This window comes from Maniola hyperantus, chromosome 23 (assembly GCF_902806685.2).
Source record: "Maniola hyperantus chromosome 23, iAphHyp1.2, whole genome shotgun sequence".
In the NCBI taxonomy this organism is placed as follows: Eukaryota; Metazoa; Arthropoda; class Insecta; order Lepidoptera; family Nymphalidae; genus Maniola; species Maniola hyperantus.
Window position 1 is genome coordinate 7,982,208 of NC_048558.1, and position 18,974 is coordinate 8,001,181.

Here is an 18,974-nt window from a genome sequence, read left to right on the forward strand (position 1 = left end):
AGGAGACCCGTTCTCAGTAGTGGGCCGGCGATAGGTCGATCATGATGAAGTTAATTTACAAAGAGGCATTAGCCTACGCTTACCAATATTACGGTAAGTAAGTAAATAAGTAATAAAGATTTGTTATCTCGTCGTAAAAACCTGCTTCGTCGCGGCCATTGCGACCGACCGTTGGGGTTTAGTGGCAGTAAACGTTCCTTTTTATTGACACTAAAGATTGGATGATGCAAAGTTTTCGGTTAATCCTTTATATCTTAGAGAGTTTATACTTTATGACAAAACTAGCTTATTCCCGCGACTTCGTCCGCGTGGACTACACAAATTTCCTTGAAAAATCCTTCCTTAGCGGATGCCTACGTCATAATAGCTATCTGCATGCCAAACAGCCCGATCCGGTCCAGTGGTTTGAGCCACGGACTAGAGAAGTAATTCCGTTATCTGTGGTTTGAACTGTGCGTTGGTAGATCAATCAGTAAGTCACCTTTTCCTTTTACATATTTAGACTAGCTTATTTCCGCAACTTCGTCTGCGCGGACTACAAAAATTGCAACCCCCTATTTTACCCCCTTGGGAGTTGTATTTTGAAAAATCCTTTCTAAGCGGATGTTCACTTCATAATAGCTCAAAACAACCCCATCCGTCCAGTAGTTTGAGCTGTGCGTTGACTTCGGCTTCGCACGGGTTGCCAAAGTCAATAGCAACATTCTACTATGACATAATATCCAGTATCCTTCATAACAGTGCGTGTTGCCAGTGATGACATATGGATCCGTCAAAAAAGAAAAGAAAAGAAAAAAGATTTGATCACTTAGAGAAACTCCAAGCATAGCTCTCTCCGTCGCCCATGAGGCCCATAGTTATAGCGACAATGTCTCTATGCTTGGAGTTTCTGTAAGTGATCAAATCTTTTTTCTTTTCTTTTCTTTTTTTAAAAATAATATTAGCCATGTTAAATGACTAATATTCCTTTCCAACTAAGCGTTAGGCTTGTGCTAGGAGTAGGTACATAGACTTATTAAGTATACTAGGTAGGTACGACAATAGCGCAACGGGCGGGGTTTGAACCGTCGACCTTTCGGTTTTCAGTCCACTCCTTTACCCGTTGAGCTATTGTTGCTCTGAAATTAGGAGATCCGTAGGAGAACTAGAGTAACCGACATAGCTCAACTGGTTGCGAAGCTGAAGTGGCAATGGGTAGGGCACATAGTTCGTAAAACTGATAAACGTTGGGGTCCCAAGGTGCTGGAATGGCGAGCTCGCACCGGAAGACCCACCCACTAGGACGGACGACATCAGACTAGTCGCAGGGAGCCGCTGGATTCAGGAGGCGCAAGACCGTGGCGTGTGGAAGTCCCTACCAAGAGATCTATGTCCAGCAGTGGACGTATATCGGTTGATGATGATGTCAGTTCATAATGTTACATTACAATAAAAAGCTCAAAGCTTATAGGTATCTATTCGAGACCCTAATGCCAAAATAATAAAGCCCTTTAACAAACAGGGGCTCTGTGTTTAGCGACCCCTAGAGTTTTAATGTTAAGATGTTACGTAAACATACCGAGATGAATTGAAGAGACTCTCATAACCATTTTGATACAATGTGGAATTATAATATACTAACTGATGCTCGCGACTTCGTCCGCGTGGACTAAACAAATTTCAACTCATAGTTTACCCCATTATCTAGATTTACTTACCAGTATTGGTAGTTGCACCATTGGACTCTGAAAATAGAAATAACAAATTAAAATGTCAAAAAAAAGGAATAGTCTGAACAAAATGACAAAAATGACGGTTCACCTTTCAAATAAGGACTAAAATCGTAATTTTCACATGAAATTTGACACATAAAAGTTAAAATGGCGCGTGAGGAGCTAAATTTTACGCGTTATATTACGCAGATTTATTAAATTCTGGCAGTTCTCAGGGTCAAGGGTCAAGACACATTACAGCAAAGTCGAAGTGACACGAAGCGTCAAATTCAATTCGCTTCATAGCGTGTAGGGCACATGAGCGTGGCGTAGCACTCGTAGAGTCGTAGCGCAAAATGCTCAGCGCGCGTAGTGAACTGCAGTACGCGGCAGAAAATAATGTAGATACATTACCCTTACGATATACGGAACCTTCGATGCGCGAGTCTGACTCGCACTTGGCCGGTTTTTTCATAATCTTCTATACTCAGGCAGTGACGAGAACGAACGTAAACAATCGAAATACACATTATACACAAAAAATATTGCGAAGGTCAAGAAGTTAAGAATAACACCAAAATCTTTGAACTCTTAACTTCCCTTGACCGCGGCCGCCGGTGCCTACGTAGTGCGTACCTACTGATAACGACTCTTCTCTTATCAGTTTTCATAACAAAAATCTTCTTTTTAGGGTTCCGTACCTCAAAAGAAAAAACGGAACCCTTATAGGATCACTTTGTTGTATGTCTGTCTGTCTGTCTGTCTGTCTGTCCGTCTGTCCGTCTGTCTGTCAAGAAACCTACAGGGTACTTCCCGTTGACCTAAAATCATGAAATTTGGCAGGAAGGTGGGTCTTATAAGCTGACATTTGGGGAAAAATCTGAAAACCGTGAATTTAGGGTTAGATCACACAAAAAAAATTAAATTGTGGTCATGAACTAATAATTAGTATTTTCAACTTTCGAAGTGAGTGACTATATCAAGTGGGGTATTATATGAAAGGTCTTCACCTGTACATTATAAAACCGATTTTTATTTATTTTTATGCATCATAGTTTTTGAATTATCGTGCAAAATGTAGAAAAAATACGACTGTAGTACGGAACCCTCATTGCGCGAGCCTGACTCGCACTTAGCCGGTTTTTTTTCCTGACTGACTGACTTATAAGTCAAATATATATATCAACGCACAGCCTAAACCGCTGGTCCTAGAGACATGAAATTTTGAGGGTGTGTTCTTTGTAAAGAGTAAGTATCTACCAAGAAAGAATTTTTCGAAATTCCACCCCTAAGTGGGTTGAATAGGGGATGAAAGTTTGTCTGAAAGTCCGTTATTTTTTCAAGTTATATGCACGAAAATTGGTATTTAGGTTTTGGGTCACAAATGAAGAAATACGTGTTCCAGGATTTTTGGAAATTCAACCCCCATCTCGATTTTCTAAATTCCACCCGAGTGAAGCCGGGGAGGGTCAGCTAGTATTGAATAATGTTACGTCACATTGCTTGGCAGCACGGCTTTAGTTGGTAACCAGCCACGGCCGAAGAAACCCATGGATAGTCATCATCATGATCAACCAATCGTCAGCTCAGTACTGAGCACGGGTCTCCTCTCAAAATGAGAAGGGTTTTGGTCGTAGACTATGGCCAAAACCCTTCTCACTGTGAGAGGAGACCCGTGCTTTGTAGTGAGCTGGCGATAGGTTGATAATGATTAACGCACAGCTTAAAAAAAATTGGCAAATTGGTCCAGAAACCTCGAAAAAAATCGGTGTACATACATTAAAATAAAAACCAGCCAAGTGCAAGTAAGGCTCGCACACTGAGGGTTCCGTACTACAGTCGTATTTTTTGGACATTTTGCACGATAATTCAAAAACTAAGATGCATAAAAATTAATAAAAATATGTTTTAGAATGTACAGGTAAAGCCCTTTCATATGATACTCCACTTGATATAGTTATCCTACTTCGAATATTGAAAATCCTAATTATTAGTTCATGACCACAATTTAACTTTTTTTGTGTGATCTAACCCTAAATTCACGGTTTTCAGATTTTTCCCCTAAAGCCAGCTATAAGACCCACCTACCTGCCAAATTTCATGATTCTAGGTCAACGGGAAGTACCCTGTAGGTTTCTTGACAGACAGACAGACAGACAGACAGACAGACAGACAACAAAGTGATCCTATAAGGGTTCCATTTTTCCATATGAGGTACGGAACCCTAAAAAACAAGAAAAAAGAAATACGAGCCGAATTGAAAACCACCACCTTTTTGGAAGTCGGTTAAAAACCACTTGATCTAGAAGATTTTGCAATGTACTCACGTACAGTACAATAACGCTAAGTTTTTTCTAGCGTTCAGCCCCCCAATACTCCCAAAAGAAAAACATACCTATTCATCGTTATCGTAATCGTCAACAAATTCCGCCCTTTGATTGGCTGTGAAAAAATGTAAACAGTGAATCAACCAATCAAAGGGCACAATTATTTGACGATAACGATAACGATGAATACGTTTTTCTTATACAATCGGAGAGCTACACCCTGTATAGATAAACTAGCTGCCCTGGCGAACTTCGTTCCGCCTAACAGTCGATTTAAAATTTTTAAATTTTTCTCTCCGTAAGAACCATCCTCGTACTTTAAGGAATATTATAAAAAAAGAATTTGCGAAATCGGTTCAGCTGTTCTCGAGATTTGCGATCAGCAACACATTTAGTGATTCATTTTTATATTATAGAGAATCTCTACATAGTATAAAATAAAGTCGCTTTCCGCTGTCTGTATGTATGAACGCGTAGATCTTTTTAACTACGCAACGGATTTTAATGCGATTTTCAACAATAGATAGAGTGATTCAAGAGGAAGGTTTATAGCTATAGTTTAATTCTCAAAAAATTAGAGATCCCTAGAGAAATTGAAATAATGTGAATTAGGTCGGAAAAAATCCTCTCATTTGAGAGTTTCCGAGGCAATGACACCACATTAGTATCTACATTGCACCCATGCGAAGCCGGGGCGGGTCGCTAGTAAGTAATAACATATAGAAAACACAAACAAAGTAACACAGCTAATCCTAGCTAATATGACGTCGTACCTGAGCTAGCTAGGTACGTTATCTATTCCGTGCCTAGTTATACAGCTCTATAATACCTGTAAATATTGAATTATCGCTTATTTACACATTAGGGACTATCGCATGTGATAAAATTTACAAATAATAATACTATAGCCGTGATAAAGCTAGCTAGCTAGTGGTTAAGACGTCCGGCTCCTACTCGGGAGGTCGGGGGTTTGATCCCGGGCACGCACATCTCTTAAGAATCATTTGCTTTAACGGTGAACAAAAACATCGTGAGGAAACCTGCATACCTGAGAATTCTCCATAATGTTGTAAACTATGGTTGTAAAGGTGTGTGAAATCTGTCAATCCGTTTTCCTTTGATATTTAAGTAATGTGCGTTTTTAGAAATTTAAGGCTCCCCCACACAGCCGCGTTATTATCGGTCGATAATATCGCATGGGTTATTGCGATATCTGTTTTCAGTACATTTTGTATTAGGATGGTCATGTAGTTACACACTGCTGCAATACTAACGCCGCAATGGAAGTAGGACGTATTATCGCAGCAGTGTGTAACTACAATATGACCATTTTTTTTTTTTTTTAATTTTTTTTTATTCAGATACAAGTTAGCCCTTGACTGCAATCTCACCTGATGGTAAGTGATGATCCAGTCTAAGATGATAGCGGGCTAACCTGGAAGGGGTATGGCAGTTTTTATTAAACCCATACCCCTTTGGTTTCTACACGGCATCGTACCGGAACGCTAAATCGCTTGGCGGCACGGCTTTGCCGGTAGGGTGGTAACTAGCCAAGGCCGAAGCCTCCCACCAGAATCCTAATACCTAATTAATATTAATTATCTTAATACAAAATGTACTGAAAACAGATATCGCAATAACGCATGCGATATTATCGACCTATAATAACGCGCCTGTGTGGGGGAGCCTTAAAATCTTAATAGGTACGTCTGTCAATCATTTTGTTTTAGATTTTGAAACTCGAGTGTCTGTCACCTTGCGTGATATTATTTGTTTTCAATAAATTTTTCTTGTTTATAAAATCTTTGAAGGCGCACGAAAAATTGTTTAGTTTTGTGATTATCCGCGCCCGGCGAGTTTACGTTATGTTCGAGTTGCTGTTTACAAAACATTTTGTGCTGTTCTCCTAAACATTGGCGAGATTACATTGTTTTTAATCTCATATTATATACGTTTTCAGGGTTCCGTACCTACAGAGAAAAAAGGAACCCTTATCTAGGTTCACTTCGTTGTCTGTCAACAAACGTACGCCAATAAACTATGATTTGCTAAGTTTACTTAGCCTAGAAGCGGGTATTAAAAGTTACAACTAAGTAAAATTAAATTAAATAATACGCTCATGCTATTTTTAATTTTTTTAAACTAGATAATTATAGTTATTTATTGTAAAGAACTACTTACTTCCTTTAAAAAATTTGACACGTTATCTACTTAAATTATTATATTTTCCTTGTTTAATATTGCTTAATTTAATTACTTAAGTTGTAATTACTTACTATAATATTATTATTCAAGAATACTGAATATAATAATAAATCTTTGCCATGCATTAGGTAGACCTATAATAGTACAATATTTGTTGACCTCACTGTCGCAATGGTAAACTATAATATGATCTTATAGGTAAGTGGGAGAGTCATGGGTTCGATTCCCGGCAGGGACAATTTGGGAATTTATTATACCTATTTTTTAGGATTCCGTACCTCAAAAGGAAAAACGGAACCCTTATAGGATCACTTTGTTGTCTGTCTGTCTGTCTGTATGTCTGTTAAGAAACCTACAGGGTACTTCCCGTTGACCTAGAATCATGAAATTTGGCAGGTAGGTAGATCTTATAGCTGACATTTGGGGAAAAATCTGAAAACCGTGAATTTAGGGTTAGATCACACAAAAAAAATTAAATTGTTAAAACTAATAATTAGTATTTTCAACTTTCGTAGTGAGTGACTATATCAAGTGGGGTATCATATGAAAGGTCTTCACCTGTACATTCTAAAACAGATTTTTATTTATTTTTATGCATCATAGTTTTTGAAATTGTCGTGCAAAATGTCGAAAAAATACGACTGTAGTATGGAACCCTCATTGCGCGAGCCTGACTCGCACTTGGCCGGTTTTTTAGTCTGGTCTGGTGGGAGTCTACGACCGTGGCTATAGTAACCACCGTTCCGGCAAAGCGATTTAGCGTTCCGGTACGATGCCCATATTAGAATGAGATTTCGACTTTGTAAAGTCACGTCTCTGTCCACTCATACCTATGACTTTTTGTCGGTCTCAACAAAAGAGACAACGCTCTACGAAACCGCTCTCTTTCTAAAGGTCGATGTACAATGTCTCCTGCCGTGTACTGTAATCCTTAGACATCCTGTTTTTTTGATATCGATTTATTAGTATCTACTAAAGGGACGATAAAAATATGTTTTTCCCAAAAAAAATCGCCGCATCACGCTTTTAAAAATCGCCCAGTCATCGAATTCCTTAATAATATCTTTGAATTTCCTTTATGAGATGATGTTGAAAAGATTTTCCGATGTAGGCATTTTAGGATTTCGCAACAAACTTATTTTTCATTTTTAGGGTTCCGTACCTCAAAAGGAAAAACGGAACCCTTATAGGATCACTTTGTTGTCTGTCTGTCTGTCTGTCCGTCTGTCTGTCAAGAAACCTACAGGGTACTTCCCGTTGACCTAGAATCATGAAATTTGGTAGATAGGTGGGTCTTATAGCTGGTATTAGGGGAAAAATCTGAAAACCGTGAATTTGTGGTTACATCACACACAAAAAAATTAAATTGTGGTCATAAACTAATAATTAGTATTTTCAATTTTCTTAGTAAGATAACTAACTATATCAAGTGGGGTATCATATGAAAGGTCTTCACCCGAGTGTACGGGGCGTCCCCCCGCCTCATACCCGATTGCCATCTCGACCTGTCGCGTACTATATAGGTTTGAACCTAGGTACATTAACCTACAATAATTATTAACCTATGCTATGTTGGGTATCAAGGATAAAATCCGGAACGAGGAAATTCGCAGAAGAACAAAAGTGACCGACATAACTCAAAGGATTAGCAAGATGAAGTGGCAATGGGCAGGTCATGTCTGTCGCAGACCCGACGGCCGATGGAGCAGACGTGTTCTGGAGTGGAGACCGCGTAACGGTAAGCGCAAAGTCAAGTCAAAGTCAAAGTCAAATGATTTATTCAAAATAGGTAATTAATAACGCTTTTTGATGGTCAGATGTTGGATTTCTAAGATATAGTGGTGATAATTACGCAAACTTAGCAAACGCAGTGTGGGACGACCTCCAGCCCGCTGGACCGATGACCTGAAGAAGGTGGTGGGGAGCGGATGGATGAGGAAGGCGGAGGACCGTGTTTGGTGACGCGCTCTTGGAAAGACCTATGTCCAACAGTGGACGCAAACAGGCTGATGGATTGGATTGGATTGAATTATTAACCTATTAATACATTTTATGAATTCTGTTTTTTCTAATTACGAAAACACAGTTTTAAATCAACTTTATGTATAAGAATAGATAGGTAGGTATCTATTGTTGATTATGCGTACATTATCCACGATTCCAAAGCAAAACACGTGTATGCCAAAAGTCGGCCCAAGGCCGACCGGTCGCACTAAATATTATAATTTTTGCTTTATGTAAACACTCAGGAAGTCAGCAAAATTTATTTATTATTAAAAACTGACGACTTCATGTTATTTTTTATTTTAGCGTAGCTCTAGGTGTAAAGCGGAACGCACACTGACAGTGAAGAGCGTAGTCCGGAGTCTGGGCTATCTTTCGACGCATTTTAAACAGAGTCGTCGAGTTATCTGTCTGTTTCGCTCGCACTTACCTACGACGTTTAAGTGCGAGCGAAATAGACAGATAACTCGACGACTCAGTTTAAAATGCATCGACTATAATAACATCTCAAACCAGCGATAAACTTTGACGTCTTTGAAGGACGTCGTCGACGTGTCGTCTTTGAATAATACACGGACGAAGTGACCTGCATAATTTAGTGCCAAAATAAAGTTTTGACCCGCATCCTTTGAGTCTTCTGTGTTTTGTTTTCAGTATACTTATCAAATTCAACTTATAGTACAAGACAGGTCGAGATGGCAATCGGGGTAGGGACGCCTCGCACACTTATACAGCCCCAGCGAGCGGTGCGGTGCGGACGTGCGGGTGTGTGGGGCGTCCCCCTACCTCATACCCCGATTACCATCTCAACCTGTCGCGTACTATGTAACTATATAAAAAGCTAAGTTCAAGTTATTACCAAAAAAGCACTTCTTCATTCTACTTCATCTGTGTGCGTCGGCCTTTACACACAGCGAATTTTAAGTTGACGAATATAATTATCAATTTATCACCATCGTCTCAATAAGAATTACTTATTACTAGCCGATCCCCGCGGCTTCGCCTTAGTTTTAAAAAATCCCGTGGGAACTTTTGATTTTCCAGGACAAAAAGTAGCCTATCTACTAGTAGCTAGGAGATGCAAGGATGCAGTACCTAACCAAACGTAAAAAGGTCTTGGTGGGCAGGTCCCCTGCAGCATCAGGATTGAGGAGTTGGAATCTAATTTTTTAATCTAATTTACTTATAGGACAATGTCATAAAGTTTCTCTATCTCTATAAGTGCGGGCCACACTCGCGCACCCAGAGTTCCGTACTACAGTCGAATTTTTTCGTCATTTTGCACGTAAATCAAAAACTATTATGGATAAAAATAAATAAAAATCAGTTTTAGAATGTACAGCTTTGGCCCTTTCATATTATGATACCCCACTTGGTATACTAAGTAATCTTACTTTGAAAGTTGACGAATACTAATTATTTGTTCGTGAACACATTTGAATTTTTTTTTTATGTATTCACAAATTCGCCGTTTTCGGATTTTTCCTTTGACGTACATAATAATTGTAAGTCAACTGAAAGTATTGAATAGGTTTCTTGATAGACACGACAGACAGACAGACAACGAAGAGATTCTAAAAGGGTTTTTTTTTTCATTTCGAGGTACGGAACCCTAAAAATAATTTTGAAACTCACCGCTTCATCTATGAGGGCACCATCGTCTTCGTCCCGTTGGAGACACATCCAGGTATCACAGATTAGAACAGTTTTTGATACCACTTCACTTCTATTCTTTATATAAACAGTGTATAGTCCGTGACCCCACACACCTCCCTGCGGCACACCTCGACGACGCTCTCGAAGCCTCGACGTATGACTGAGGCAGTACGACTCCTTGTGTTTTGAATACAATCTGTAACAGTACAGAAAAACAATAATAAACTTTGCTGCCAGTAGCAATGGCTTGAGACTTAAGTAATTAATGGCCGGTTTACATTACTCTAGCTAGTTACTATTAGTATTTCAGTCATCTTAAATATATAAAAGGAAAAGGTGACTGACTGACTGACTGACTGATCTATCAACGCACAGCTATAACTCGGATTTTACGGATCGGGCTAAAATTTGGCATGGCTATTATGACGCAAGCATCCGCTTAGAAAGGATTTTTCAAAACTCAACCCCTAAGGGGATGAAATAGGGGGTTGAAATAGGGACACGCGGACGAAGTCGCGAGCATAAGCTAGTACTAGTATAGAAGAGAATAAGCCGCAATGTACATTGTACATAGCTAATTTAGTTATTACCTACATTCTAAAAAGTCTTAACTAAAATGACAGGTCTAAGTTTGATGCTATCCTTTTCGGTAGGGAGCATTGAGAAAGGAATAGCAATATATTAAGACCTGTCATTTTAGTCCGTTGTCATTCTCTAAACTAAATTTAGAGTATCTGCATCTTTTTCTTTTAAATATCGCTAAAACGGGTTGGAACATGAATTTTACATTTAAAGACTAAATTTTACGCGACTGGCAGCTAAAGTCATGAAGTTTGACAGCTCTAAATTAAATTTAAAACTGTCAAACTGTGTCTGTCCTTTTCAAAATACATTAGTAAAAAGAGGATGCGAATACTCTAAAAATATAGTTATGCTCAGAATCAGTACCAATGTTTTTATTATTAAGAGATTGTGTATTAGCCACAACCATCTAATTGGGTATTTGATTCCAATTTTTTTATTACTTTATTATAAACTAGGTAAAAATTATGACGTAAACTAAAAAAACTAATTAAATCGATCAAATAACAAAAAGTTATAAGCATTTAAACATTTCTGATTAGACAGAGATATAGCATTTTGACGTCACACCTTACTAATGTCATAGTAGCCTCGTGCGGTTTCATACAAATTTTCGTTTTGCGAGAAAGGGATAGAAGACCCTCCCACTCTAAAATTAAACGCCTGTAACTTTGTTAATCTTTGTTGGATTTTAATATTTTTTTCGTACGTCATTATTTTTATCCTAGTTTATAATTAAGTAATAATATTTATCAAATTCAAAAGTAAAATACCCAATTTAATGCAGTATAGTTACTTAATCAATCTACTGGAATAATGTGAGCCGGGCGTAAGTCATAAGTACTTTAAGTTGAGGATATAATAATAGCTTATGTAATTAAACTATGTTGTGTAATCAACCTTATTCTAAAACCAAATAGAGTTGGCTTTAGATTAGGCAGTTTCAAGCAGATGTTAGAGCTTGTTATATCGGTGGTTAATTTTTTATGTTTGTGTAAACATAGTTTTTAGAGGTATCATAATAAGAAGGTACTGAACATTTATTACTACAGGCAGACACTTAAAATCTTAATGGAATCAACGAAACTACAACTGAAAAAAATGCTTCTTTCAAGTTTCAAGTAGGTAGGATTATTACAAACAATGGTTTGTCTGTTACTAATTAATCTACCATGAGTTAGAAACGTTTTTGGAGATTATTGAAAAATTCAAAGAGTCACATTTTCTTTTTAAAATTACTGAACCCTTTTTGATAAGAATTAAGAATTTCATATAAAGAGTAGAGAATTTGTATAGTAGGTCTACCCCCAATTGTGTAAGAAAAACGTATTCATCGTTATCGTAATCAAATTCTGCTCTTTGATTGGCTGTGAAAAAAAGTAAAACCGAATCAACCAATCAAAGGCCAACTTGTTGACGATTACGATAACTATGAATACGTTTTTCTTACACAATCGGTGGGCAGATCTATAAACGCACAGCTCAAGCTACTGGACTGATCGGGCTGTTTGGCATGCAGATAGATAGCTATTGTGACGTAGACATCCGCGAAAATTTAACCTCTAAAGGTGTAAAATAGTGGACGAAGTCGCGAGCATAAGCTAGTCATTTCTAAATAAAGAACAGTGACCTAATAAAGCTAGGCACAGCATTTCCACAAACAATACGCGATGTTTAGCTGACACACGACACGCCTTGTGGCGCGACACATTTCCTAAACAACCTAGCATTCACAACTAAACCAAAACATACGTAACTTAATACTTAACTAGGTAGGTACCTACCTAGTTCACTGCATGAAATTCAACAGCTTCCTACTCGTGTGCTTTAACCGACTTCGACGATGTCCTATATCTATTATCTATTACCTTTTTTGAATAAATCATTTGACTTTGACTTTGACTGTAGTATTAAGTATTATCTATGAAACTGTTTATATATATATAATTATATATATATATTTATTTATTTATTTTAAGAATATTAGCCATATTAAATGACTAATATTCCCCTTTCCTCTCCAATTAAGCGTCAGGCTTGTGCTAGGAGTAGGTACGACAAATAGTGCAACGGGCGGGATTTGAACCGTCGACCTTTCGGTTTTCAGTCCACTCCTATACCGGTTGAGCTAATGGCACCGATTCCTTTGTCTTACTCTAAACTAAATTTAGAGTATCTGCATCCTTTTCTTTTTAAAAATGCTAAAAAAGGAACGGAACACGACTTTCACATTTAAAGACTCTAAATTTTAGTGCACAATACAAATTTAAACAGTAGGTTCGCGACTGCGTGCTAAAATCACGGGTTTTACCATCTAAAAATTAAATTTAGAAATGTCAAACTGCTTCTGTCCCTTTCATATTACAATAGTAAGAAGAGGGTGCGAATACTCTAAAATTAGGTTGTGCTTAGAATCGGTGCCATTGAGGCTCTAAATATGGGCTCTATGGACAGATCGTTCATATTGAATTATTAATTAAACCAAGCTAGTTAACTGGTTACCTTGTTTTACTGCCCCGGCGAACTTCGTTCCGCCTAACAGTCGATTCAAATTTTTTTTCAATTTTTCTCTCGAACCATCCTCGTAAGTACTTCAAGGAATATTATAAAAAAAGAATTAGGGAAATCGGTTCAGCTGTTCTCGAGATTTGCGATGAGCAACACATTTAGTGATTCATTTTTATATTATAGAGAAGAAAATAATTTTATTACAGACGATACAGTATTAGGGTCTTGGACTTTAGTAATAAAATGATGTGATTTTTTGTATCATTATCATCATCATCATAATCAAACCATCGCCGGCTCACTACAGAGCCCGGTCTCCTCTCAGTGTGAGAAGGGTTTTGGCCGTAGTCTACCACGCTGGCCATGTACGGATTGGTCGACTTCACACACCTTTGAGAACATTATGGACAACTCTCAGACATGCAGATTTCCTCACGATGTTTTCCTGCACCGTTAAAGAAAGTGATGTTTAATTACTTAAAACGCACATAACTCCGAAAGTTAGAGGTGCGTGCCCGGAATCGAACCCACGACCTCCGGTTAGAAGGCGGACGTCCTAACTGCTAGGCTATCACAGCTTTTTTTGTCAAGCGGTAGTTTATGGGGCTATAATTATCAAAGAGAATAATTTTTAACAAAAACATGATGTTTATTTATTTTTAAAACATGAACGTCACGCTGCTGTACGGACGGTGACGTGATTAATGACGTCACAATCCGTAAACGACAAATTATTCAACTTCTGCGGGAAAATATTTTTTATGTTAAAAAATTTAAAAATATTTGTGGATCAATCGATCAATTTAGTATTCGATCTTATTTTGAAAATAGAACTTCTCAAAAGTTTCAGGACAACGCCACCTATTACCACCCACTGAAACTACGTCATCACAATAACCCCAGCCATTGACAACTAAGTTAAACGTCACAACATCGCCATCTATGCAAAGTAACCTGTATCATAAACTTTTTCACCGTCACGCCTGTTGCTTGGCCCATTCAATTGTTTACACAACACAAAAGACCCCTGTTTGTTTTTCGCTAGACGTTTCCTGGTTTATTTTGTGTGAACGTGTGTGCGTGTGTGCGTGTTTGTGTTTATACAGCTGTATACGTGTTTCGTTTGTACACAAGTGTTTTTGTTTGCACAGTTCAGGCATGGCAGTTATAAATTCTGTGTGAACTGTTGATACTATGTAGGCAGGATATATTTTATTATTACAAAAAAAATTACGATTGTGATCGTTAAAATATAGCCTAGGTTTCTTATAAGTACTTCTACATAAATAAAACCTAACCAAGAATACCAATTTTATTACAACCCGGGTATCTTTAAAACAAGAGTGAATAGGCATCTTCTACGTAAACGCGTCCCATATCTTAGGCCACATCATCACTTTCCATCAGGTGTGATTGCGGTCAAGCGTTTGCCTATAATGAATTTAAAAAAAGGAAAAGGTGACTGACTGATCTATTAACGCACAGCTCAAACTACTGGGCGGATCGGGCTGAAATTTGGCATGCAGATACCTAAATATTTATGACTTAGACATTCGCTAAGAAAGGATTTTTGAAAATTCAACCCCTAAGGAGGTGAGATAAGGGCTTGAGATTTGTGTAGTCCACGCGGACGAAGTCAGTCGCTGGCATAAGCTAGTAGAATATAATGGGCTACTTGACTCATATCTAATTTCGTCCAATAAATGATTATTTATTATAGTATTTTGCTTAACGAAATATATCAATAACAATTATTAAAAACGCAGGATGGATATATAAATCCAATTTAAAAAAATACAATTTTTATTTTTATTTGAAACGCAGAAAACGCTGTCAGCCATGATGTGACGTCATTAAATATGTAAACAAAGAAATGTCATCCCTATGTCACGCGTGGACTAACGTAGTATCCATATACATAAAATTTAAAGTCCGTAAAAGTTTGTCAGGACTTTAAATTATCTACTTTTTTTACATTCTCGGATGATACAATAACGATAATTACTATATTTTTCATGTAAACTAGTATAGAAGTCATGTTTATTAAACTTTGGGAGGTTGTGCTGTTGTTTACAAATGCATGACGTCAGAGCACAGATAATCTATCGGCCAAACATGGCCGACAGTGTTTTCTAAGAAAAATATATTTTTAAATTAAAGTTTTACGGTTTTTAGGGCGCAAAAAAATAAAGTGTTAATTTTTTTGATCTAATAGGACGAATATTAACCATTTAAGACCTACTTTAAAAAAGGGTCAACTAGCCTATTCTAAAGTCTAATTAATAAGATAGACGTGATAGCCTAGTGGTTAAGACGTCCGCCCTCTATTCGGGAATTTCGGGAAGATGGGAGTTCAGTCCTGGGCACGCACCTCTGTCTTTTCGGAGTTATGTGCATTTTAGGAAATTAAAAACGTATCACTTTGCTTTCGGTGAAGAAAACATCGTGAGGAAACCTGTATGCCAGTGTTCTCTATAATGTTCTCAAACGTGTATGAAGGCTGCCAATCTGTACTGGACCAGTGTGGCGGACAGCGGACTATGACCTATACGTCTGAGAGAAGACCCATGTTCAGTAGTGAATAGTGAGCCGCGATTAGTCGATCTTGATCATGATGATGATGAATTATTATTATTTATTACAGTACTAGATGATGCCCACGACTTCGTCCGCGTGGATTTAGGTTTTTAAAATTCCCGTGGGAACTCTTTGATTTTCCGGGATAAAAAGTAGCCTATGTCCTTCGCCGGGATGCAATCTATCTCTGTACCAAATTTCGTCAAAATCGGTTGAACGGATGACCCGTGAAAAGCTAGCAGACAGACAGACAGACACACTTTCGCATTCATAATATTATTAATATGGATATTATTACAGACTAGTGAAGCATTGATTCATATAAAGAAGTTTTTTCGTGCAAAATACGACTCGAATTCGTGTCGAAATTCGAAAAAATACGACTGTAGTAGGGAACCCTCGGTGCGCGAGTCTGACTCGCACTTGGCCGGGTTTTTTTAATACGACTTGTTTAAATTCTAAACCTATTTCAAAATATTTAGGTAAGTAAGTATTTAATGACCTTAATTTTTTTGGCATTCGCAAATAACTATTTAGATTACACAAATAAGCAAAGCAGAGTTACGACTGTAGTAGGGAACCCTCGGTGCGCGAGTCTGGCTCGCACTTGGCCGGGTTTTTTTAATACGACTTGTTTAAATTCTAAACCTATTTCAAAATATTTAGGTAAGTAAGTATTTAATGACCTTAATTTTTTTGGCATTCGCAAATAACTATTTAGATTACACAAATAAGCAAAGCAGAGTTACGACTGTAGTAGGGAACCCTCGGTGCGCGAGTCTGGCTCGCACTTGGCCGGGTTTTTTTAATACGACTTGTTTAAATTCTAAACCTATTTCAAAATATTTAGGTAAGTAAGTATTTAATGACCTTAATTTTTTTGGCATTCGCAAATAACTATTTAGATTACACAAATAAGCAAAGCAGAGTTACGACTGTAGTAGGGAACCCTCGGTGCGCGAGTCTGACTCGCACTTGGCCGGGTTTTTTTAATACGACTTGTTTAAATTCTAAACCTATTTCAAAATATTTAGGTAAGTAAGTATTTAATGACCTTAATTTTTTTGGCATTCGCAAATAACTATTTAGATTACACAAATAAGCAAATCAGAGTTACGACTGTAGTAGGGAACCCTCGGTGCGCGAGTCTGACTCGCACTTGGCCGGGTATTTTTAATACGACTTGTTTAAATTCTGAACCAAAAAAATTCAAAATATTTAGGCAAGTAAAGTATTTACTGACCTTAATTTTTTTGGCATTCGCAAATAACTATTTAGATTACACAAATAAGCAAAGCAGAGTTGATAAGATTGTGAATTTTTAAATAAACATTTTGTGCTATCTCCGGATTTTTGTTGCGCCTACATTACATAGGCATAAATGTAGGTAATAGGTATGCTATGTATAGTTTGTGTGTACAAAAATGTGTGTCAAAAGATACGGTATTGGAGGTCATGTCAGATAATATTCGGCTTTTCTTTTGAGACTGTCTAGAATTCATCATTATCATCAACCCATCGCCGGCTGATAATATAGGTAGTATGAACACGGGTATCCTCTCAGAATGAAAAGGGTTTGGCCATAGTCTACCACGCTGGTCAAGTGCGGTTTGGCAGGTTTCAGCGCGCAGCGGAGAATGACAGCTACAATGTCACGATCGCAATCATCTCTGATTGGTTGATGTTCGCTTACTATTGACTTCAATGCATTGTTGCAACAAGAATCGCACAAATTCAGCCAATCACAACAATTGAGATTGTAATAATGATTGATGCAGGTTTTAGACAACCGCCCTACAGTTGTCACTTCGTTTGTTGTTGTATTCGTTGAGTTTTTTCGCGTGGTTTTTAATTCTGCCTTTTTTCATTGACCCCCTGCGGCCTGCTTTGTTAACGGACTCCGAGAATCTTGCTCACACGACTGAATTGGCCTTGTTATTTTGGGATCCGACACCACGCCTATCGATTGGATATTGACGAAATGGATCGTTGTGCTAATTGTGGTATACTCATTTTTACTTCTTCAATTGCTCAGCTCCTAGATTGACAAATCTTTCCAAATTTTCAATTATGGATTACTTATTTAAATGTTAGCTTTTAAATGGTGCTACTTTCATCTTATTATCACCAGGGTCCAGGAACATATAGAAGCGTTTCGATCACCTTTACCGTGGTGCGCGCTAGCTCGTGTTCTGACACTCTCTTGGCCAGTGTTTTATTGTGGTCGTTTCCACAGCCACCCATTTTAATTGTTAAAGTTAAAATAAAATTAGACCTATTTAATTACCACTAACCAGCGAAACGTCCAGGAAGTCCGTTATGAAAGTAGATAGGTACAAGTTTAAGAAGGTGTATAAATAAATAAAAGTAGCGTTGCTTAGGCAAATAATTTAGTAGATACTTAATATTAATATACAACAAATATACAAAGTCAACAATGACTGAACACTGTGAATATTCATTAGATGACAAGCTCTCTTACTTGGTAGTTGATACCGTTATATTATGTTACTTTTGAATGTTATAGTACGTGACAGGTCGAGATGGCAATCGGGGAGGGAACGCTCCGCACACCCGCATAGCCCCCGGGCTAATCCGGTGCGGGCGGGCGCGGGAGACGTGCGGATGTTCCAGGTGTCCGTCCGTCGCCCCGCCTCAGGCTCCGATTGCCATCTCAACCTGTCGCGGAGTGCGGACTATATCAAGTTAGTAAAAAATAGTAGAAGAAATATTTTTTTGCTTGTTTTGTAAATAATAAAAGTCATTTGATATCGTTCTATGGAAAGCCGAGAATACGTGTTACCACTTACGGTTACCTACTGCTTTTTAGGGTTCCGTACTCCATAAGCTCAAAAGGAAAAGTACTTAACCCTTATAGAATCGTTGTCTATCTGTCTGTCAAGACCCGTCAAGGGAATCAAAACCTATAGGGTATACCGGTATAGGTACTTCACGTTGACCTAGAATCATCAAAGGCGGATAGCGATGTCTTACAAGTTATAACAGAAGTAAAGGGAAAAATCCGAAAACAAATGAATTTGTGTTGTTAACGATAAATCAAAAACTATGGTGCATAAAAATCTAAATAAAATAAATAAAATCTAAATAAATAAAAATCTGTTTTAGAATGTACAAGTACCTAAAGCTTTCATATTATGAAACCTCACTTGGTATATTAATCTTACTATGAAAGTTGAAAATACTAATTATTTGTTCATGAACACACTTTAATGTGTTTTATATAAAGTGGTTACAAATTCAAGGTTTTCAGATTATTCCCTTAATGTCTGCTATAATCCAAATTTCATGATTCTAGGTCAACAGGAAGTAGGTACCTTGTAGGTTTCTTGATAGGCAAGACAGACAAACAGACAGACAATAAAGTGATCCTATAATAAGGAATCCTTTTCCCTTTCGAGGTACG

At 37.7% G+C, this 18,974-nt stretch overlaps 1 protein-coding gene across 5 annotated transcripts in view; it reads right to left on the minus strand.

The window, feature by feature from the left end:
• Positions 1-18,974, minus strand: part of FoxP (forkhead box P) — an 81,668-nt gene that overhangs the window by 40,273 nt on the left and 22,421 nt on the right. For 4 of the 5 annotated variants that reach the window (XM_069506558.1, XM_034980880.2, XM_069506557.1 and 1 more), the window contains exons 2-3: positions 9,863-10,079; positions 1,698-1,724 (exon numbers count right to left, since the gene is read on the minus strand). In XM_069506558.1, the coding sequence (XP_069362659.1) occupies positions 1,698-1,724; positions 9,863-9,910 (75 nt within the window). In that variant the 5' untranslated portion in view covers positions 9,911-10,079. The remainder of the gene's footprint in view (positions 1-1,697; positions 1,725-9,862; positions 10,080-18,974) is intronic. The other variant, XM_069506559.1, reaches the window with a different exon arrangement.